Here is a 24,911-nt window from a genome sequence, read left to right as displayed (position 1 = left end):
ATACTACTTTCCATATCTCAGAAATGTCTGTAACTAAGAATAACATGTTATTATGCTAAAGTGAATAATTTAATAACAAGTATTGCTGTTATTGCTATCAGTTAGTGCTATGCAGTTTAGTGAGCAGAGGGGAAATCACTACAGAGCATTCATGGTCACCCCCTGGGCTATAAAAATGCATTATCACCTAGCAACCAACTGGTAATTATTATTAGTAGAATAATAAGCCACCAAACAGGTAAACAGCAACCTTTAGGCTCCCTCCTTGTGCTTTCATCTAAACCACACTTCATTATGGTCAATAAACTACAAGCCACATGACCAATTTGGGCTGTCCAGACAATGGAGGTGCCCAGATAATAGAGGTTGGGATAAGGGAGGTTCCACTGTGTACTACTGAAAGAAAGTGTTGATACAGAAAATTATCACCTTGATATGGTTTCATTGGATGAAGAAGAAGACAAGCAGCCTGATTGAAGATAAAAGAAAAGACAAGGTGCAAAGGGTCTACACTCCTCAGAACTCATCCCACTGGTGAGTTTACTATTGTGGCGTAAAATGGTGACCATTTGCTGCTTCGTTTAGCCTCTAATCTTGCAACTGTGATCAGGCAGTTGTAACACTCCTATAACTATATAGATACTAGGTAGCATGAAAAAGGTGTGTTGAGGTCGATGGGGATCACTTATGGTCTTGGCCAGCCGCCCATCGATCGGACTGGCCTGTTCCCGTTTAAAGGACTGTAGCGTCGCACGTGTCCTGGTTCTCCACATAGCCAACAAGTTCTGGGGTTGTCAGTGTTTGGTGGCCGCCGCTGCCTTCCTGAGTATCGCTGCTTCAGCTGGTTCTTGGTGGCTGAATCCAGCTTGGCCTCAAGTTCTGCCATCTTTTTTGTCATAGATTCCACCAGAGTGTGAAGCTTTTGTGAGTCATTATTGTCTGGTAGGGGGCGCGGCTTATGGACAATGTTGACCTCACTGCGCTCCTCAGACACTGGCTCAAACTTTAAGGCATATTCAACGCTAGTGGCATCAATGATAGCTTGCTCTAATGTAGTTGGGGTACCTCTCAGTAAAAGCTGGCGGCATATGGGCGGAGCAAGACCAGTTAAAAATCTTTGCAAGAGGATGGGCAATTCTTGTGCTTCCTCCGGGTAGGCCTCCTTGAATAGCTTCTTGATGTCAGCCGTGTTATCCCTGACTGCTTCACCAGCAGACTGATGTCGACTCATAAATGCCTGCCCTGCGGTTAACGGATCGCGAGCGATTCCCACACCCTCCATCAACGCCTTCTTGACATTGCCCAAATTTGCACAAGCAGTTTCGTTCAATTGTACATAAACACCAACTAGCTTACCGCGGAGAAAGGTCGGTAGTATTAGCTTCTGCTTAGCTTCATCCCACTCTTTGGTGCTTTCGACTAATTCAAATCTAGTCCAGGAGCGCTGGAAATCATTAGCAGTTATCTCTGGTAGCGGCAAATCCAAGTTCTGTGCCATTGTAGTACAGCGGTGTAAGGAGATCTACAAGGTATCGAACAACAATTCTAATTAACGATTGGACTAGCCTGTTCTGGTACCGTTAAAGAAATCACCACGGTACCACAGCTTAATCTCTTGTCTTCACAAAATAGAATTAGTTGGATCCCACTTCTGACACCAATGTAATATGGTGTATTACACGAGCACAGCGACACAGCAACTTTGATATTAACCACAAGGAAACGTGTACAACAATGCGCATGCGTATATTACAACCATATGTGCAATTACAATTATAGCAATCAGTATCTATATAGTTATACGAGTGTTACACAGTCAGGCAGTGAGTTTAAAATTTGAGTTTTGACGATTTAAAAAAATTCTTTATCTGGCAACCTGTTAGTGTTTTGTTATATTTTATGCTGTATTATATATCATATGAACTAGTACTATTCCGTAAAGGTGATTTTTGTCACATAAGATGTTTCTAGAGTGTTTTTCAAAGGCAGAATTTTGAGCAGCATGCAAAATTTTTGGCCTGATCCCTACTTAAACAGTACTGTTTGATACTACAGAAGTCCCTATATTTTCCAGCCATTTATCTGTAAGTATTTTACCCACTGTAATTAATGCTTAATACTAGGCTTATGTCATTTTGTCACATACATATGTGTCATACTGTGTAGCATGCACTTTATATAGCCACAGAATTTTCAAAAAGAAATAACTTCACTGTAATACCTTTGTCACGTTCATCTATTAATTGCAGAAGATCTTTAAACCATTAGGCCCACTTTTTCTATTCAACTGCTTTAAACAGAAATCTGGTAGCGCATTTTCAAATGATAGAATAACTGAATGTATTGAACGAATGCCCAATGGTATGACCACACTCTCGACAAGGGTGTAAACACAAACCTGAAGAAAGAGAAAATACCATCTTACAAGCTCACATTGTGCTTAGTAGATCATGTGCGCTCTATCTCATAGTTGACTAATATATTATGATATGTGACTGGATTTTGGAAAAATGATCCAAATCACACATTAGAAATTTTGAGATAAACGGTTTTAAAGAATTCAAGCCAGCATAACTCTCCAAGGATAGCAAGCACACATATGAAATTTACACTAAAGATGCATCAATCTGTTACCTTTCAGACCACTTCCAGTACTTGTAACTGCTTGTAGAGTTTTCCGCCAAATAAGATAGAAAATCTGAGCTGTTGGGTGAGTGAAGTAGTATCACAAGTGCTCACAAAGGGGTGGTGGGGTGGGTAAGGGTTAGACCTCAAATGGAGGCAGACCACGATTGGAGTCCAGAGGCGAGACTACACAGCTGTGCTGGCTCCTTAGTGGTTGATATGTAGCAGAATCCACAGAAAAAAAAACATCTGGCCAACATTGTCAGGCTGTCCACCAGTAAACCACTGATTCTTGCCAAGCCAGGTCCTTCACAAGGCCTAAAACCACCATTCGAGTTCTACACACACTCCAGAAGAGATGTCTGTTGAAACCAGCCTCGAGTAGTTTGAGTGGTACTGAGTGTCAAAACTACTAGTGCAATAGTGTAGCTATCCACTGGTGGTATTGGTTTGATTTTGCCTGATGTGCGATTTGGAACAGTTTTGTAAAATCTGTCACATGTGTAGTATACTGTACCAGAAATTCCCAGCTGAACACTCTGTAACAGGTTTATTGCATACGTAGTTGGTTGGGTAGCCACACGTTAGACAAAATACTCTAATAGAACAATCGTTTCTACAACAGAATGTTTTGTTATTGTTAATTGGTGTGATTGGGCTTTCACTTTATTAGTACAACTCCAGGTATCTATACCCCTTACACTAGCTTAAGTGGTTCAAATAGAATTATGGTGTCTAAATACATTCCTCTATTGTAAGTGTTGCTATAGAAAATCAATGCCTTCTTGTAGTAGTTTCCTTGCATGAAGAAGAAGATGACCATATAAAATAAAGACAATGTGCAGAAAGCAGACACTTGTTGGAACCAAAAGGCACACATCACATGTGAACTTAAACTTATTATTGTGGCATGAGATGATGGCCGTGCACTACTTTGTTTGACGACCTCTAACTTTCCAACTGGTCAGGCAAGTAGGCATGTAGGTGTGGGACCAAAAATTAGATTTTAAAATTCAACATTCAGCCTTTTCTGGATTTATTGTTTTAATGTTGAAGTATACACTAAGACTATTCTGTAAGATTGCTTTTGGTCACACATGATATTTCTATGATGCATGGTTTTTAATGGCAGCATTTTGGCAGGCACCATTCATTTTAGGGGAGAAATTTATCAAACAGTACAGTAGTAGGTTGATCATCTTCCTGTTGCAGTGAATCCACATCAATGCATTAATTTTCCTTATAAACACCCTCCTTGAGCAGCATATTTAGATGCCACAAACTTATTTAAGTGTTTACGCTCAGTGGATACTTGTAACTTCAATGTGCCACTCCTATTAATTAATTAATGCAATCTTGGTTGATTAATAATGATTGAGCACTGACACTACAATACTTAACAGTCTATCATGATTACACACCCTGTTATTACTGGCCTTGCTCTATTCATAATGCTAGCACAACAAAAATATGAAACAGTGGCACACTCCTGGTAGGGAAAAGGCTGACTCTTGCAGCACTAACTAATAGACAGTCACATCCGTATAGCCGTATGCTATAACAAAAAACTATTAAAACTATTAAAACTTATTAATTTAAAAATGAAGTTAAGATCCAAGTGATAAAAGGTAGTGAAACAAGAGATATTACAGCATAACTCTGTGGGAAATCCCTACTTTGGCATTGAACAAAATGATTGGTATAATATGCCAATGTGGGAATTTTCCCACCGAGCTATGCTGTAGTACCATCATTCATCTCGTGTTTCACTACTTTTTATTGCTTGGATCCCTACTTCATTAATAATTTTAATATACTAGTACTGAACAGTACAACAGTAATGTTGTAATATTTGACATGGACATTAACAATATTACTGCAGCCATTTCTTGGCCACCACGTGCCCTTTGTCATATTTTTCGAACTACCCATTATTGATGGCTGTTCATGCTGAGCTGATTCCTGAGAAAACAGCTAAAACGGTATGTTTTTTCTCATGGTTAATAACATTTCAGCCAACTAGATAATTAATGACAGTAAAAGCGTGAAGAGCAGACATGTACAGTTTTGCTTTATTACATTTTTGGGGAAGGACAATACCAGACTATGCATTTTATGGCTTACTATATATAGGGTGAAGAAAATTTTGATTGGTCTTAAATAAAAGTGTCAGACATTTGAATTAAAAGATTTTGAGGGAATTTTGATGGGTCAAGCAGTACTACAAATTTAAAAGCTTGTGTAAATGAATGTCAATTCATAAGATTCAGCTCAATATAAATGTGGTTGCCTCAGTGGAAAACTTCTTGTCTTAACATTACATATTTTAAAGTTAGAAGATGTGTGCTTTTGAGGTGAAGTGTAACTGGTAATTTTATCTTAATTCTATACATACAGATGTTGAATATTCATGAGCGTCGTCAGTGTGGTATACCAGTGATCATTGAGGGAGAAACTGGTGTGGGGAAGACTGCATTAATTAACATGCTTTCAAAATTGTGGAATCATGCTTTGATCAATGAATGGCAGGTGGTGAAAAGACGGATCATAGATCTGTTATATCACAAATCATTAGGTATGAGCTTTTAAACTACTGTACTCTGATAGTTATATGTGTTTATAACAAATTAACACATAATATAATGTTCTTTTTTATATTTAGTAATTATACCTTTGTATGGTGGTTGTTGTGGTAGGTTCCAAGGTCCTACTTGCCTTCGGGCCTGCTACTCATGCATATACAGTGCATCAAATAAAGTATTAATCCCATGGTGTAAATAATAGTTATACGGGCGCAATGTAAAGTCTACGGAATTTATAAGCCCACAAGCCCAAGCCTGTAGCACATAAGTGAAGCAAGGGCACTACTAAGGGCCTGAGGGTTTATAAATTTCATGGACTCCACATTGTGCCCATATAACTGCTTAAAACTCTATTTTACATTTACCCACCACTTCCATGGCTGTGTATGCTGTAGCATCAGTAAAAGTGGCTGGATTGTTTGTAGTAAATACAAATGCTATTGCAACTATGCATTCTCGTGTGATACAATTTAGCACCCCATTACATCACTGCATGTTAGGAAGATCATTAGATTTTGAGCTTATTCCTGAAGGAGTGGAGAATATGAGATTTATTACCCACCCAAAAAAGCCTAAATAGAGCCTAATATCAAGACACACGGTAGTGTGTCGTGCGACCCAAGAAGCCGGCGGCCACACCGTGAGTATATTAACAGGAAGAAAGAAAACGCATTTTGCACACCTTTGTGGCTCTGTGATCTCTTATCCGATTGAAGCCAAATTGCTACAGAATTGCTGGCTAGGTAGGGGAGTCTACATTCCAAATTTGAAGAAAATCGCTCCCGCCATTTCCAAGATACGAGCAGCCAAAGTTAGGTTTTTTTTTCTTCATTTTTTTCTTCTACTTTTCGCACACTTTGCAAAATCCGTAATAAAACACAAATGCATGCTCCAATCGGGCTGAAATTTGGAGCACTTAAAGGAATGATGAAGGTGCATCTCAGTACCAAGTTTGGTAGAAATCCAATGAACATTCACGGAGTTATGACCGATTATTCACTTAAAATAAGGTCGAAGGTCTGTCACACCCAGGGGCGGATCCAGAGTTTGGAAAGAGGGGGGGCACCTTTCTGAAAAACAGTTGAAGACCAAAAAAAACTTACTGAAAACCAGTTGAAGACCAAAAAAAAAAAAAAAAAAAAAAGGTCTCGACGATAATAGCTAGTTATCCTTACCAACTATATCACGTCTGTTATGTAAAATAAAATCCTATTTATAGCTTCATAGGTAATCTACACTGCCTCATGAACATTGTGACTGCTTTATTAGAGTAATTGACTGCTCTATTAGAGTATCTCGATCTTGTATGCAATTTCTTGAAGGGGGGGGGGGGGCATTTGCCCCAAATGCCCCATCCTGGATCCGCCACTGACACCCACAGGGTAAACCAATTGAAGGAATGAGCTGCAAATTGCTATGTAGATGGAGTAACTAACGTAGGAGTGCCTTTTTGTGGTTTGAAAAGAATCGAGCTAAAGACCATCGAGATATGACACGAAACCCAACCTGTGTCACAATTATGCAATCGATTTTTATGAATACAAAACTATTAGTTTTCATGCCTACCAGGCAAACCGCTTAGAGCAATGAGCTATAAATCGGTGTGCAGCTGGAATAATTATCGTAGAAAGTCCTTGCAGTAGTACAGAAGAATTGGAGTAGAAACCACTGAGTTATGATTCAAAAGCCAACTACATGTAGCAAATGCGAGATCGAGATGCTCTAATAGAACAGTCACCCTAATAGAGCATTCAGCTATACGTTTTTAATTTACTCCATTGTAAAATTATGTACACTGCAAGTTATTTTGTAGGGCTACGACAAGTCACTCTGTAGAGAATTCAGCTACGAACAAGTCAATGAGTAGAGAGTTCAGCTACAAAGAAACTACCCAGTAGAGAGTTCATCTGTATACACAAGTTAGCTAACCTATTGAGATCAGCTACAAACAAGTTACTTTATACAATGTTCAGCTACAAGTAATTCACTCTGTAGAGAGTTCAGCTACGAAAAAAACCACCATGTAGAGAGTTTTGCTGCAAACAAATCACCTGTAGAGAGTTGCTAGAAACAAGTCACCCTGTAGACAGATCAGCTAGAAACAAGTCACCCTGTAGAGAGATCAGCTACAAAGAAACCATCCTGTAGAGAATTCAGCTACAAACAAGTTACCCTATAGAGAGATCAGCTAGAGACAAATCATATTGTAGAGAGTTCAGCTACAAACAAATCACCCTGTAGAGAGTTCAGTTACAAACAGATAACCCTATAGAGAGTTCAGCTAGAAACAAGTCATCCAGAAATCAGCTAGAAACAAGTCACCCTGTAGAGAGATCAGCTAGAAGAAATTACCTACATGTAGAGAGTTCAGTTACAAAGAAACCATCATGTAGATAGTTCAGCTGCAAACAAATTACCCTGTAGGAAATTCAGCTACGAACAGATCACCCTGTAGAGAGTTCAGCTAGAAAGATCACCTTGTAGAGAGTTTATCTACGAACAGATCACTGTGTAGAGCGTTCGGCTACAAACAATTCACCCTGTAGAGAGATCAGCTAGAAGAAGTTATCTTGTAGAGAGTTCAGCTACAAAAAACTATCATGTAGAGAGTTCAGCTGTAAGCAAATCACCCTGTAGAGAGTTCAGCTACGAACAAATCACCCTGCAGATAGTTGAGAGTTCAGCTACGAACAAATCACCCTGCAGATAGTTCTGCTCCAAACAAGTCACCCTGTAGAGAGATCAGCTAGAAGAAGTTTTCTTGTAGAGAGTTCAGCTACAAAGAAACCACCATGTAGAGAGTTCAACTGCAAACAAATCAATTTGTAGAGAGTTCAGCTGCAAACAAATCACCTTGTAGAGAGATCAGCTAGAAACAAGTCACCCTGTAGAGAGATCATCTAGAAGAAGTCACCATGTAGAGAGCTCAGCTACAAAGAAACCGCCATGTAGAGAGTTCTGCTGCAAACAAATCAGCCTGTACAGAGTTCAGCTACAAACAAATCACAGATCAGCTGGAAACAAGTCACCCGTAGAGAGATCAGGTAGTATAAGTTACCTTGTAGAGAGTTCAGCTAAAAAGAAACCACCATGTAGAGAGTTCAGCTGCAAACAAATCCGATTATAGAGAGTTCAGCTACAAATAGATCACCCTGTTGAGAGATCAGTTGCAAACAAATCACCCTGTAGAGAGTTCAGCTCTGAACAATTCACCCTGTAGAGAGATAAGTTAGATGAAGTCACCTTGTAGACAGCTCAGCTACAAAGAAATCAAATTGTAGAGAGTTCAGCTACAAACAAATCACCCTGTAAAGAGATTAGCTAGAAACAGGTCACTCTGTAGAGAGATTAACTAGAAACAAGTCACTCTGTAGAGAGTTCAGCTACAAACTAATCACCCTATAGAGAGATTAGCTAGAAAAAGTCACCTTGTAGAGAGCTCAGCTGAAAAGAAACCACCATGTAGAGAGTTCAGCTGCAAACAAATTACCCTGTACAGAGTTCAGCTATGAACAAATCACCCTGTACAGATTTCAACTAGAAACAAGTCATCCTGTAGAGAGATCAGCTAGAAGGATCACCTTGTAAAGAGTTCGGCAACAAACATGTCACCCAGTAGAGAGATCGGCTAGAAACAAGTCACCCTGTAGAGAGGTCAGCTAGAAGAAATCACCCTGTAGAAGGTTCAGCTACAAAGAATCCATCATGTAGAGATTTCAGCTGCAAACAAATCACCCTGTAGAGAGTTCAACTGTAAACAAATCACTCTGTAGAGAGTTCAGCTAGAAACAAGTCATCCTGTAGAGACATCAGCTAGAAACAAGTTAGTAACCTTATAAAAAACCAGCTATAAACAAATCACCCTGTAGAAGTATGCTCTAGAAACAAATTACCATGTAGAGAGTGCAGCTTGAAACAAGTCACCCTGAAAAGAGTTTAGCTACAAACATGATGAGAATTTCAGCTATAGTTCAGTTATGTAAAAAGTCACCTTATTCAGTGTTAAATATACAAATATTAAATCAGACAAAAAGCTTTACAAAGAATTACTTCTTTTGTTCCACAATTCCTGCAGTAAAGAAAAAAGAACAAGTTAAAAGGAAGCACCAAAGCCAGTTTATGGCCTGGCTTTGTGGCTTGCAATACAAAAAGAAGTGATATCTAAACCAAAACAGCCAAGTTGTAAAAAACGAGTCCAGCCCCCAAAAAGGCCAGGGTGAAAAAAGATGTGAAATCCAAGGTGGCGGCCAAGAAATGGCTGTGATGGTAGGTTAATGGCAAAAATTTTAATTACAACAATTCAGGGGAATTTGGTGCCGAATCCTAGTGGAGGAGGCAACGCAAATTCACCAGAATTGTCGTAATTAAAATTTTTGCCATTAACCTACCATCACAGCCATTTCTTGGCCACCACCTTGAATTTTAAAGCCTTTTTTCACCCTGGCCTTTTTGGGGGCCACACTCTTTTTTACAGCTTGGCTGTTTTGGTTTAGATTACATATACCTGAAAACTGATTACAAATTTGACCTTTTGTATTCAGTCTAAGTGGTGGCTTGACTTGCAATTATAGGCAAGTGCCTACATGCATACATAGAATTCTAAATTCTCTCAGCATTGCTTCTAATTATGTCATGCCTATATTGCTAGCTAGTCTACACAGTAAAAACAAACTAGTGAAGGTCACTACTAAATGTAGTGAACTTAATATGTGTAGTGACGTTCGCTACTACATAATTTTGTAGTGACCCTCACTACCATGTAGTGATGTTCACTATTATGTATAGTGAGGATCACTACAAAAGAGTAGTGAGGGTCATTGCAAAAGTTGTTCTTTAAAATAGTGAATATTGTGGTAGAAATCAGTAGTGAAATTCACCACAAATTTTTTTACAGTGTAAGAATCTATATTGAGCCTCACATGAATGCACGGGGCTGTACTTAGCATACGCATGCATCAAAGTGAATAATTATGTGTATTTACTTATTTATACAGATCTTGATGATCATCTTAAGAAAGTTTTAAAGGAGCTTGAAAACAGTGATCACCAATTAAATGGTCACTTGGATGCTCCTGATAAACACATCACTGAAGATGATATTCTACCACTGCTGAAACTGGACCACTCTGTTGACAATGTGCCTTACTATGTATCCATTAATAATTATCTTGTGCAGTTGATGAAGACTGAACACATCTTAGAGTTAATTGAAGTTAAGATTAACACCATTCCTGACAATAAAAGCCAATTCCTGGTCACCACTGGTGTAGAAGAGTCAGAAACTGTTAAGGAGTTATTCACAAATGCAATAAATACTCCATCTGCAGAAGTAAATTTATTTGTTAATAAGTTTATTTTGTACAGTATATTAAAGCATGTGTATCTTTGTTCTACAGTATCTTTTGTTAATTTTACATAAAACCTTAATGTAAAATTAACTCTGTGATAATATGTAATTGCGTATTCTATTGGAAATTGAATTCTGTTTGTGGCATATATGTATAATATTTTGTTGAATGAGATAATTGTATTTAGCAGTTTTTGATATGTATATTTAGGCAACTGCTAAACTGCTGTGTGCTTTGCTAAATGGCAGTTTAATTCCCACTTTCTACAAGCTCAATATTCATGCAGGTAATTCATTACAGCTATTGTCATATGCAACCCAGTATGACATGACGAATGTTTCTCTTTTCTACTGTAGCTCTAACTCCAAGAGATATTCACAGCTTTTTTATTCCGATTATCAACAGGGCTAAGCATTTAAAGAAAGTACATGAATCTAAGAAATTTATCTCAGATCCTCCAGTGGTAACTGTAAGTTAGACATCTACAGTTGTCATATACGTAGCAACTGTTTTGTGACCTTGGTGTGATTAAATTATCATTTTTGGCTACCTTCAAAGAAATATTTTCCTCCTGTACTTTCCAGTACAGTCTTCTATTATGCAAATCATTTACTGTTGCAGCAATAAACCAGCAAGGCTAAAATATCTGGCGCTGCTACCCCAGACCTCATGCTTTCAAAGATTCTATACTCTTTAAAACTTAACACTACACACACATCTAATTTTTCCTCTGTAATCTTTTACTGTCTTTTCTATGCAATGGAGAAAGGTTTACACAACAAAAATAAGTATGTAGAGTTGTAGACTCCTGCCTTGTCCTTAACCTGAATGCGACTGTGGCAGCCAACTAGAATGCAAGCTAGGTGATTACATTATACAGTAGCCTGTGTGTTGTATGTCTGTGACTTACAAATAGAGTGCATGCCTTTATGAGTACTGGGGGTTAGTTGGTTAGCTTTATGCACTGGTCAAAAGCTGAATTAATCTTTTCCTTGGATACCACACATTCTTGGAAATTCATGCATTACCACTGTCAGTGGTTGTGTGCTATGCCTGCACCTAATATGCTTTAAAAATAAAACATTTTGTAAGCATAACTCTGGGATATTTAGATGAATAATTTTTCTGAATTAGCTAAAAAGATGTGTGAAGCCTTCTAAGAATGATATCTTGCTGATGTTACACATGTATGGGTGTAGGTTGAAAACTGCTAAAAGATCGATATACCCTAATAGAACTTTCAAATACTCTAATAGAGTAAATGTTGTTTTGTCTTATAAAAAAATTAATTTATTGCAGCGCAATAAATTTATTTTATTTATTAAGGCTTTACAGCACGAGTGCTGAAGGTCTGTAGGACACCTGGTTCTACAGCCTATGTAAAGTTGTTACAGAAAGTGTGTTTGAAAAGGTGGAGATTGAAGATAACATGTCTTGGTGTGGGCATAGAATAAATACAGTGCAAACCTACGTACCATACCACAGTAAATGCAGTCAACATGTTTTAATGATAAAATAAGAGAATATAAACTAGCTTTCTGGGTGAATTCAGCCTTACAGACTCCATCAGATGAATGCAAGGTCCATTACAGCATTGTACATTAGGGCTGAGCGATACTACCGTTTTAGCGATATATCGCGATATTTTGAAACTACTGATATCGCGATATTTTGTTATTAACTATCGTGATACCATGCCTGTACATTACTGTCATTACAAATCCATTTGTTATGCAGTACTAGGCTAAGAATCCTAGTAAATGATAAAGTCCACCCATCTGGTTTCCCCTGCAGAGAGGTGTGAACACCATAACAACCTCAAAGCATGTGTTACAATAACTGTTACTGTAAACAAGGATGATAGTGGCTAGTTTGCTATCACCTATAAGGACTTCCTGCAGGAACGCTGAGCAATATGCTGTGTAGCACCAGCTATGATTGACTTATTTGTAAGTATCGTGAACTATTCAGTATCGTGAATAGTGGCTTTAGTATCGATCGTGATACTAAAATGGCAGTATCGCTCAGCCCTATTGTACATTAGTATAGTGCCCTAGTGTTAGCACCACAAATCGAATCTAGTACACTTGATTCAGGTTACAATGTGAACCAATCTTGTAGGATATGTGAAATGCAATGATGTCATAATGATTCATTGTATAATATGTAATTTATTGCTCATCAATAAATTGAAGTTAACATGCCTGGTACACAGCAGCAGTTATCAAGAGCATAGAGAAAATATCAGAGGGGCAAGCTATTAAGTTCACATGGAATACTCAGCGAGAGTGTAGAACAGGAAACTGGTTTAGCAAGTTATTGAGCTCACATGCCATACTGTGTCTCGTGAGTCACCACACCATTGTATGTGATAATCTTTTTGATTGAAAAAGTTCGTAAGGCGTTTTGTGGGACTATCACTCAGCTCGAGGTACTTCGGGAACATTAATTCACAACATAGTAGGACTCACAGTTGCTGTTACTGAACTTATGATGCAGCACCTGGTGACACCTTCCGTCAACGATCACCCGGCCACCTGAACGCCTAGAACAGAAGCTTTCCTCATTGGATACCAACGTATTCACCGATTTCACAAACGTTTATTATTTGTTTGTGTTGTTAGTAATTAAGTTGTGCATTTTGTTAACACCCCCGTAGCAATTTACCGCCATGCCAGCTACACGCTGCACCACGTCAGAAGAAACACGCCAATTCTTGCCATATAGCCTCGATGGCGCTTCAAAAGCTCAATTAACTGCTCTAACCGTAGCAGCCTTAAAATCGCATTTGAAATACTTTAAGTTGCAAACCGCAGGTAATAAGGCTGCACTGGTTGATCGCCTGCATTCCCACTTACAAGCAGATGCTGCCAATGCCCCACAAGCAGCTGTCACTAATGGCACACAGGGTGATGCCACCAACAACCAGCAAACTGCCACTACTAGAAACCCACAACAAGGTCCACCTTCGCAGCAAGAAAATGGCACTCCTGTGTTGCCTCAGCAAATCCTTAACCAACTGACAACCATCCTCCAGCAAGCCGAAAACCCTCGGCCCACAAGTGCTGGTGACACGAATGCCACAACAACCATCCTGGATACGACCGCCTGTCAGCCACCTCTGTTCCAGTCTAGCCAACCAACTTAGCCTCATCACAAGTTGCAGCAACTCTCACCTTAGTGCAGCCAGTTAATGCATCCACTCTGACAACAGTGCTACCATCATCACCAACACCATCGCTGCCCCAACCTGCTTTACCACCCACCCCGGCCAGGATTCAAGAAAAGATAGCTAAAGGTGAGTACATTGATTTCACTGCTCTTTTTCCCAAATCCATGTTTGGTGCACCACAACTCCAGTCCCAGACACTAACACTCCAGCTAAATCAATCGGGGGATAATTTCTCCATCCAGTCCCTAGCCTCCAGCAGGAAAATAACATCATTTAGTACATGGATGGAAGCATGGAATGTGTATCTAGCTCATCACATATTGCTCAATCCCCATACCTGATAGCTTATCAGCGTATCATCACCTCCGCAAGCACTAGTCATCCCCTACAAGCTTGGCTTAGTTATGATGTAAAGTTTCGCACCAAGGCTGCCACTGACCCATTGTTAAGGTGGGACATCCGAGACTTAGACCTATGGCTTGAACACTTCCCTGGTACAGCAGCTCAGTCTAGCTGCTGGCCATGTAATCATTGTGGTAATACTACTCATTACCCTAGTCATTGTCCTTTTCATTTCTCTCCTTCACACACTCATGGAGAAGGACCACCAGCTTAAGGAGGAGGACCACCAACGCCTGCCAACTCTCAACAACGACCTACATGCCGCAACTTCAACAGGTCCAACTGTTTCTGTGCAAACTGCAGATTTGTTCACAGATGTGAGAACTGTGGTTGGCCCCACCCGGCCAAGAGCTGCCCTTCAAACGCCACCATTAAACCCCTTCCGTGGACTCCCTTACGACCATTCATTCTCGAACGTGAATTAAGTAACTATCCCAACAAAGTCTTTGTCAGACAACTTATTGATAACTTGTGACACAGCTGTGCTATTGGCTACACAAGCTCCCAATTCACCTATCTAGCTTCAAATCTACAATCTGCCTATCAGCAGCCTGAAGTCATTGACGCAACTCTGAAAGACGAGTGCAGAGCTGGACGAATCCTTGGTCCAATTTGACCAACCACCCCTCCCCAACTTCTGCACCTCTGGTTTGGGTCTTGTGCCTAAGCACAATGGGGGGTGGCGAATTATATACCACCTATCAGCACCTTTCGTGCACAGCATAAATGATTACATTGATCCACAATTATACTCATTAACCTATTGCACCATAGATGACGCTTACATAATTCTTAACACACTAGGCCCAGGAGCACTAATGAGTAAGATCAAATTTAAGAACGCTTTCCGCTTGATACCAGTCAGACTGGATGATTGGAACGTACTAGGTATACGCTGGTGACAACAATTCTTCATAGATACATGCTTGCCATTTGGCCTCAGGTCCACTCCTTACCTTTTTAATCAACTTTCTATAGCCATCCACTGGATCTTGCAGCACTCCAATGGTGTGCAGCACTTGCTGCATTACCTCGATGACTTCTTCACAGCCGGGCCAGCAGCTTCACAGGAGTGCGCACATAATTTACAATTGATGTTCACATTGTGTGAAAGTATCAATGCCCCTATAAAACTATCTAAAGTGGAGGATCCTACCACCTCAATAACCTTCCTTGGTGTCCACTTGAACAGTCTTAAAATGAAAGCTAGTATCTCAGATGAAAGAAAGCATGCCTTGATGGATGAGCTGTGTTGGATGAGACGTGGAGACAAGTGCACTCAGCATGAGCTGTTATCCCTAATAGGAAAGTTATCATTTTGCTGTAAGGTGCTCCCAGCCAGATGAATCTTTCTGCATAGAATGATCGACCTCAGCAACACTGTGTCTCGCCTACACCACCGCATCAGCCTAACAACTGAGACAAACTTGGACCTACAATGGTGGTTGGATTTCCTGCCCAAATGTTCAGGCACAAGTTTCATTCTAAATACCAGATGGGTACCTTCACCAGCCCTTCACCTCTACACAGATGCGTCCGGACTACATGGTTGGGGTGCGTACTGGGATGGTAGGTGGCGTCAATCCCGTTGGTCATCACTACAAAGCAAAATGGACATCACATGGAAAGAAGTATTTACCATAGTACTGGTAGTCCACACATGGGGCTCTTTTTGGTCCCGACAAAAAATTCTCTTTCATTATGATAATCAAGCTGTTGTTGATATCAGGAGCAGGGGTTCTACGCATGCACCTCACACCATGGCTTTGGTTCGTGTGTTATACTTCTGTGCTTAACATCAATGTATGTGTGTGATTCATGTTCCTGGTGTGTGCAATGATATAGCTGATTCCCTGTCTCGTTTTCAGATGGAGAGATTCAGGAAACTAGTTCCCAAAGCCAACATTATCCCCGATCATATCCCTGCATGGCCAACTCAAACCTTCACAACCGTCTCCTGCAATGCTGGTATCATGGTGTTGCCGAGTCAATGAGACGGACATACCAATCAGGACTAGCAAAGTTTTGGTCATTTTGCAATCAATATTCCCTTACACCAGTCCCAGCATCGTCCCCAACACTCCAGTATTTTTGTGCTCATGAATCCCAACTTGTGTCTTATATAACTATTAAAGTATATCTAACAGCCATCTGCCTCAACCACATAGAATGTGGTATGCCTGATCCTACTGTGGATGACCTCTTACAACTAGTGTGCAGGGGTATCGGACGTCTGCAGGGTGACAACCAGCACACCTGCTTGCCCATCACAGTCAATGTTATGTGTACCTTAAAGGAGGAGCTACACCAATCACTTTACACTTTCCTTGAACAATGAATGCTATGGTGTGCATTCACCTTAGCTTTTTATGGCCTCCTAAGGGTGAGCGAATACACTAACCTCTTCTGGTGTGATGTTACTTTTGCGACCAATCACCTTTCCATCATCCTGCACCAATCCAAGACTGATCCTTTCCAATGCGGTTGCACAGTCAAAATTTTCAAGACAAAATCATCAACATGCCCATGTCACGCCTTTGAAGTTTACCGCAAACTCTCTGGCACTGTGGCCTCAACTACCTCTATTTTTAAAGCTGGCAGATTCCATCCTCTATCACGTGCAGCTGTTACCATTACACTTCGCAAACTCCTCCACCAAGCTGGTAAAGTAAAGTAAAGTACCAGGATGCATGTTAATTGTAAACTAGTTTGACAGGTTTAAGAGCATGGGATCGTAGCTCCTATAACACAGAGCATGTTCGCAGACAGAAAAATTGTTCCCTCCACCCGAAACCATGCATTAAGTGTATATGCCAGTGCATCTATTGTTGTATGCGCTTTGTATGGTTGTCCACGTATAAAATTAAGCCTTATGCTGTATGTATAACTTAGTTACATTAATTATTTACTTAGTTGTTGTGCATCCAATTATTGATATTGAACTTAGATACACGTACATAATTATATATAGTTACACAGCAACCAAGGACCAATGGTGGGCGAATGAAGTGCTAATTATCTGCACATGGCAAAACCAAATCAATCATGACTTATATGATTATTCAGTAGATGCTGCTATCACATTGTGTTGCTATGCATATACTGTGTATTGCTGCAATCTTGTACTTCTTATTGGAAGATCTATTTACTTCATGGTCAACTATAAATTCAGTTATGTATTGTGCCATTTCTGCAATGTTTATCTGCCTGGCTTGTGCAAAGGTTATTACGTCCTACTCCAATGATTTCCTCAGTTACCCTTTCCCCAAAGTACTTGTTTATAAATATTTGTATGAATGTTTATTTGTTTTGTGTTGTTATGTACGCTTTTTGGCATTTGTACAATGTTTTGTTGTAAATATTTGCATGTTTGTTTGTTTGTTTGGTGTTGTTTCATATACTTTATGGCTTTGTGGAAAATGTTACTGTGGTTAGAATTAAGTAAAAGTAGGCAATAGAGCTAGGTGCGGTGGAAGGGTGATGTGTATAGCTAGGAAAATATTATATAATCATGTGCATTTTGTACGTATGCTTGTACACATAATTATGAAATCCATAGTAAGTAGTGATTGCATCCGGGGGTGTGCACTGCTTGAGTGCACACCGCCCAGGGTGTTACCACACTAATTAGCATGTTAATCTTCTACAAAGTGAAGAGATGGAACTTTCCATTGCTTCTCATTATGAAATTTGAGTATTTCATGCATACTAGCTACTACATGTACATCTTTTCCAAGTGTATTTAAAGTAAGTATTTATATAGGCTACTGTATATAGCTATTCACTAAAAACTTGGCCATGACAATTTTTGTTGAGCTGGACTATATAATTGCAGTGAGTATAAATAAACTCTACTCATTAGCTAGAAGGCTGATGTTAGGAGATGAATACTTTTTTATGCCAATAGCTTAACTAGTTTAAAGAGTGGTGAATTAAAAAGACCACAGTTGAATGTTTAGATAAAAAGCATGAGAATAAAATAAGAATACATAAAACATTTGGGAAGTGCTGTAAGGAATAATCAGTAAATATTTGAGCTTATTAGCTCAGGCCTAGTATGTGACTTAAATGTCTAATAGTTAAATGATATCAGTTGTTCAAGGTGTGTTATTTTATCATCCCTACTCAAATGTAAAGTTTCTTTTGGTCTCTTACACTTGTGTTAATATAACTGATTTCATTTTAATCAGGTGTTTTTGGATGAACTTAACACCTCTTCTTGTATGGGTCTGTTTAAAGAAATGATCATTGATAGAAGCTTTGAAGGAGAGGTACATAATTTTACATGCTGCAGTATTGTTGTATTAGCTATGTGTGTTATCTACAGCCTCTACCTTCTAATATATTTCTGGTAGCAGCATGTAATCCTCACAGAGGTAATAGCTTACCAATTCATGAGAATAAAGATGAACACAAGGCAGAGACATGGGTCAGAGGATCATATTATGTACAAAAGTTGCACCCCACATTGAGATTCCTCATGTGGGACTATGGGTCACTGAACAAAGATCAGGAATCAGCTTACATCAAAGCAAAGATGATCATGGTTAATTATGATTTTGGAATGTAAGTTACTTACATACATGCATAGCTACATGTGTATGTATACATAATTGTAAACATGTGCATAACTTATTGTGTGAATTTTTAATTTAGCGTGCAGAATATCACATTTAGCGAACTGGTGGTGAAATGTCAAGAGCTGATTAGAGAGTTTGCTTATCATCAGCTTATACAATTTGGAATTAGTGAAACTGAAGCCAGACTTTGTGCTACAAGTAGCGTTAGCCAAAGAGATATCCAGGTTTGTATATTTTCATTACTTTGTATACTACTTTCTGTACTTTTGTAGAGAGTATTTACATTTTATACCTGGATTCTAAAAACATATGAAGCTTTGCAAATGTAAGAAATTCTTTGCTGCTACACAGATAGCTATTATGTGTTCACACAGACCTCTTGTAGATCAAAATCAAACTGGATCAATGGTTTTAGGGGATATGCCTTCTGCTTGCATTACTAAACATCCAATGATTTCTGATGACTTAACTTTAGCTGAAATGAAGCAAAGAGCTTTACTGGTTGCTTTAGGGCTTGTGTATTATGTAAGATTGGACTCTGACTATAGAGAAAGATTTGCTATGGAGTTGGATAAAACAATTCTTGGAGTTAAATTTCACACTGCTTTTAGGCAAGAGGTATGATATTATATGTATGTGTGCTGTGCAACAATGATAATGTTAATGTTAATATTTCACAAGATGGACTTCTATATTAATGAGCTGAGCTTACCAGCTGGCATAGCTAAGACTGAAGCATTAAAAGAGAACTTGTTTGCTACAATAATCTGTACAGTAACTAATACTCCACTTATCATTGTGGGTGCACCAGGATCATCAAAAACGCTTTCTTTCAACCTCACTGTATCAAACCTTAAAGGACCTGAATCCAAACAGTAAGGGTTATTTGTATGCATCTGTATGTAATGGTTGAACCTTAAATCATATAGTCAACTTTTCCGTAACACTGAAGTATTCAAGTCCTTGGATCCACATTACTACCAGTGTTCACGACGTACTACCTCAACAGAAATTGAGACAGTGTTCCAACGTGCTATAAATACCCAACAAAATCACAAGAATTTCTCATTCCCCATACGTTGTGGTACGTAAGCTTGCTATGTATTTATTACACAATGTGCCATACTTTAATTTAAAGGATGTACATACATAAGTATATGTATATCAAGACACATGGTAGTGTGTCGTGCGGCCCAAGAAGCCGGCGCGCCACACCATGAGTATATTTACAGGAAGAAAGAAAACATCATTTTCATACCTTTGTATCTCGGTGATCCCTTATCCAATTGGAACCAAATTTGCTACAGAGTTGCCCGCCAGCCCAGGGAAGTCTACATTCCAACTTGGAAGGAAATCGCTCCAGCCGTTTCCGAGATACGAGCTGCTAAAGTTTCGATTTTTTTCTTCGTTTTTTTTTCTTTTTCTTCGTCTTTTCACACACTTGCAAAAATTGCTATAAACGCAAACGCTTACTCCGATCACCTTGAAATTCGGCACACAGAAAGGTAGTCCAAAGGCGAATCCTAGCATTAAATTTGGTGCAAATCCGATGGATGGTTCAGGAGTTTTGACCGATTATTTGCGTAAAACAAGATCGATTTGTTGTCACGCCTACAGGGTAAACCGCTTCATGGAATGAGTTGAAAATTCCTATGTAGATGGAGTAACCATCGTAGGAGTGCCTTTTGGTGGTTTGAAAGGAATCGAGATAAAGACCACGGAGGTATGACACAAAACCCAACCTGTGTCACAATTACGCGATCAATTTTTATGAATAAAAAAGTATTAGTTTTCACGCCTACTAGGCAAACCGCTTAGAGCAATGAGCTGAAAATCGGTGTATAGCTGAAATAATCTACATAGAAAGTCCTTGCAGTAGTACAGAAGAACAAACCACTGAGTTATGATTCGAAAGCCAACTCCGTGTAGCAAATGTGAGATCGAGATACTCTAATAGAACAGTCACCCTAATAGAGCATTCTGCTAGTTTATTTACTCCATTATAGAATTCTATTACATTACAAGTTATTCTGTAGGGAGTTCAGCTGCAAACAGTTAATCTTATAGACAGTTCAGCAAGAAGCAAGTCACCCTGTGGAGAGTTAAGCTACAAATATATCACTGTAGAGATTAAGAACATTACAAGTCACACTGAAGAGAGTTCAGCTATAAACAAGTCATGCACCCTGTAGAGAATTCAGCTACAATTAAGTCACTCTCTAGAGAATTCAGCTACACACAAGTCACTGTGGAGAGAGTTCAGCTACAAACAAATTACCCTGTAGAGAGATCAGCTACAAACAAAACACTTTGCAGAGAGTTCAGCAACAAACAAATCAACTTGTAGAGAGATCAGCTAGAAACAAATCAGCTTACAGAAAGATCAGCTACAAACAAAGCAGCTTGTACAGAGATCAGTTACACACAAATCAACCTGTGGAGAGATAAGCTAGAAACAAATAACCCTGTAGAGAGTTCGGCTACAAAAAATCACCCTGTAGAGACATCAGCGAGAAACTAGACACAATGCAAGGAGTTCAGCTACAAGCAATCACCCTGTGGAGAGTTCAGCTAAACAAATCAACCTGCAGAGAGATCAGCTACAAACAAATCACCTTATAGAAAGTTCAGCTACAAACAAATTACCCTGTAGAGAGATCGGCTACAAACAAATCAACCTACAGAGAGATCAGCTACACACAAATCAACTTGTAGAGAGATCAGCTACAAACAAATTACCCTGTAGAAAGATCAGTTAGAAACTAGACACAATGTAAGGAGTTCAGCTACAAGTAAATCACCCTGTAGAGAGTTCAGCTACGAAAAAAAATCAACCTGCAGAGAGATCAGCTACAAACAAATCACCTTATAGATAGTTCAGCTACAAACAAATTACCCTGTAGAGAGATCGGCTACAAATAAATCAACCTGCACAGAGATCAGCTACACACAAATCAACTTGTAGAAAGATCAGCTACAAACAAATCATCCCATAGAGAGATCAGCTAGAAACTAGACACAATGCAAGGAGTTCAGCTCCAAGCAAATCGCTCTTTAGTGAGTTCAGATACAAACAAATCAACCTGCAGTGAGATCACCTACAAAAACGCACCTTGTACAGAGTTCAGTTACAAACAAATTACCCTGTAGAGAGATCAGGTAGAAGAATTCACCTTGTAGAGAGTTCGGCAACAAAGAAACCACCATGTAGAGAGTTCAGCTGCAAACAAATCACCCTGTAGAAAAATCAGCTAGAAGAAGTTACCTTGTAGAGAGTTCAGCTACAAAGAAACCATCATGTAGAGAGTTCAGCTACAAAGAAATTACCCCGTAGAGAGTTCAGCTAGAAGAAGTCACCTTGTAAAGAGTTCAGCTACGAAGAAGCCGTCATGTAGAGAGTTCAGCTACAAAGAAACCACCATGTAGAGTGTTTAGCTGCAAAAAATCACCTGTAGAGAGTTCAGCTAGGTACAAATCACCCTGTAGAGAGATCAGCTAGAAGTGGTCACCTTGTAGAGAGTTCAGCTACGAAGAAACCACCACATAAAGAGTTCAGCTGCAAATAAATCACTTGTAGAGAGTTCAGCTACAAACAAATCCCCCTGTAGAGGGATCAGCTAGAAGAAGTCACCTTGTAGAGAGTTTAGCTACAAAGAAACCATCATGTAGAGAGTTCAGCTACAAACAAATCATCCTGTAGAGAGATCAGCTAGAAGAAGTTACCTTGTAGATAGTTCAGCTACAAACAATTCACCCTGTAGAAAGATCAACTAGAAGAAGTCACCTTGTAGAGGGTTCAGTTACAAAGAAACCATCATGTAGAGAGTTCAGCTGCAAACAAATCACTCTGTAGAGAGTTCAGCTACAAAGAAACCGCCATGTAGAGAGTTGAGCCCCACAGCCATTTCTTGGCTGCCACCTTGGATTTCACATCTTTTTTCACCATGGCCTTTTTGGGGGCCGCACCTTTATTTACAGTTTGGCTGTTTTTGATTATATCTAATCAAAAAGGCCATGGTGAAAAAAGATGTGAAATCCAAGGTGGCGGCCAAGAAATGGCTGTGATGGTAGGCTAATGGTAAAAATTTTAATAACGACAATTCAGGTGAATTTTGTGCAACTCCATGGCCTTTTTGGGGGCCGCACCTTTTTTTACAGCTTGGCTGTTTTTGATTAGATATCACTTCTTTTTGTATTTGTATACTGCAAAACGAGCCAATTGCTGGCTTTGGGGTTTTTTTAACCCATGTGTTTTTTTCTTTACCACAGGAAGAAGAAAAGAACTTGAAGAAGATTTTAATACTTCAATTATTTTTGATTTTATTAGTAATTATACAAATTATATACATATATTTATTACATGCCCATTATTCCCCACAGGATATTATTTTGCAGCTGATCTCTTTACTGGGTGACTTGAAATGTAGCTGAACTATCTATAAGGTGACCTCTTCTAGCTGATCTCTCTACAGGGTGATTTGTTTCTAGATGAACTCTCTACAGGTGATTTGTTCACAGCTAAATTCTCTACATGGTGGTTTCTTTGTAGCTGAACTCTCTACAAGGTATCTTCTTCTAGCTGAACCCTCTACAGGGCGATTTGTTGTAGTTGAATTCTCTACAGGGTGATTTGTTTGAGGCTGAACTCTCTACATGGCAGTTTCTTTGTAACTGAACACTCTACAAGGTGACTTCTTCTAGCTGATCTTTCTACAGGGTGAATTGTTTGTAGCTGAACTATCTACAAGGTAACTTCTTCTAGCCGATCTCTCTACAGGGTGATTTGTTTGCAGCTGAACTCTTTACATGATGGTTTCTTTGTAGCTGAACTCTCTACAAGGTAACTTCTTCTAGCTGATCCCTCTACAGGGCAATTTGTTTGTAGTTGAATTCTCTACACGGTGATTTGTTTGAGGCTGAACTCTCTACATGGTGGTTTCTTTGTAGCTGAACTCTCTACAAGGTGACCTCTTCTAGCTGATCTCTCTACAGGGTCATTTGTTTCTGGCTGAACTATCTACAGGTTATTTGTTTGCAGCTAAACTCTCTACACGGTGGTTTCGTTGTAGCTGAACTCTCTACATGATGGTTTCTTTGTAGCTGAACTCTCTACAAGGTGACTTCTTCTAGCTGAACTCTCTACAAAGTGATTTGTTTGCAGATTAACTCTCAGAGTGTACATGATGGTTTCTTTGTAGCTGAACTCTCTACAAGGTGACTTCTTCTAGCTGAACTCTCTACAGGGTGATCTTTTTGTAGCTGAACTCTCTACAGAATGATTTGTTTGCAGCTGAACTCTCTACATGATGGTTTCTTTGTAGCTGAACTCTCTACAAGGTGACCTCTTCTAGCTGATCTCTCTACAGGGTGATTTGTTTCTAGCTGAACTCTCTACAGGTTATTTGTTTGCAGCTAATCTTTCTACATGGTGGTTTCTTTGTAGCTGAACTCTCTACATGATGGTTTCTTTGTAGCTGAACTCTGTACAAGGTGATTTGTTTGGAGCTGAACTCTCTACATGATGGTTTCTTTATAGCTGGACTCTCTACAAGGTAACCTCTTCTGGCTGATCTCTCTACAGGTGATCTTTTGTAGCTGAACACTCTACAGGGTGATTTGTTTGCAGCTGAACTCTCTACATGATGGTTTCTTTGTAGCTGAACTCTCTACAAGGTGACCTCTTCTAGCTGATCTCTCTACAGGGTGATCTTTTTGTAGCTGAACTCTCTATAGGGTGATTTGTTTGCAGCTGAACTCTCTACATGATGGTTTCTTTGTAGCTGAACTCTCTACAAGGTGACCTCTTCTAGCTGATCTCTCTACAAGGTGATTTGTTTCTAGCTGTGTGAACTCTCTACATGCAATATGTTTGCAGCTGAACTGTCTACATGGTGGTTTCTTTGTACCTTAACTCTCTACAAGGTGACTTGTTTCTAGCTGATCCCTCTACAAGGTGACTTCCTCGAACTGATCTCTCTACAGGTTGATTTGTTTGTAGCTGAACTCTCTACAGGGTGATTTGTTTGCAGCTGAACTCTCTACAGGGTGATTTGTTTGTTGCTGAACTCTCTACAGGATGGTTTCTTTGTTACTGAACTTTCTACAAGGAACCTTTTTTCTAGCTGATCTCTCTACAAGGTGACTTCCTCTAGCTGATCTCTGTATAGGGTGACTTGTATCTAGCTGAACTATCTACAGGGTG

General features: G+C 39.4%; 1 protein-coding gene across 1 annotated transcript in view; it reads left to right on the top strand.

Moving 5' to 3' along the window:
- LOC136264789 (putative uncharacterized transmembrane protein DDB_G0290641) overlaps positions 1-24,911 on the top strand; it is a 79,643-nt gene that overhangs the window by 24,123 nt on the left and 30,609 nt on the right. The window contains exons 9-19 of the mRNA XM_066059558.1: positions 5,023-5,200; positions 10,202-10,536; positions 10,766-10,841; positions 10,912-11,024; positions 18,320-18,400; positions 18,457-18,695; positions 18,786-18,933; positions 18,982-19,034; positions 19,084-19,327; positions 19,391-19,584; positions 19,639-19,793. Of these exons, the coding sequence (XP_065915630.1) occupies positions 5,023-5,200; positions 10,202-10,536; positions 10,766-10,841; positions 10,912-11,024; positions 18,320-18,400; positions 18,457-18,695; positions 18,786-18,933; positions 18,982-19,034; positions 19,084-19,327; positions 19,391-19,584; positions 19,639-19,793 (1,816 nt within the window). The remainder of the gene's footprint in view (positions 1-5,022; positions 5,201-10,201; positions 10,537-10,765; positions 10,842-10,911; positions 11,025-18,319; positions 18,401-18,456; positions 18,696-18,785; positions 18,934-18,981; positions 19,035-19,083; positions 19,328-19,390; positions 19,585-19,638; positions 19,794-24,911) is intronic.

The sequence above is a fragment of the Dysidea avara genome, chromosome 8 (genome assembly GCF_963678975.1).
Source record: "Dysidea avara chromosome 8, odDysAvar1.4, whole genome shotgun sequence".
Lineage (NCBI taxonomy): Eukaryota > Metazoa > Porifera > Demospongiae > Dictyoceratida > Dysideidae > Dysidea > Dysidea avara.
This window is presented reverse-complemented; position numbering and strand designations above follow the sequence as displayed.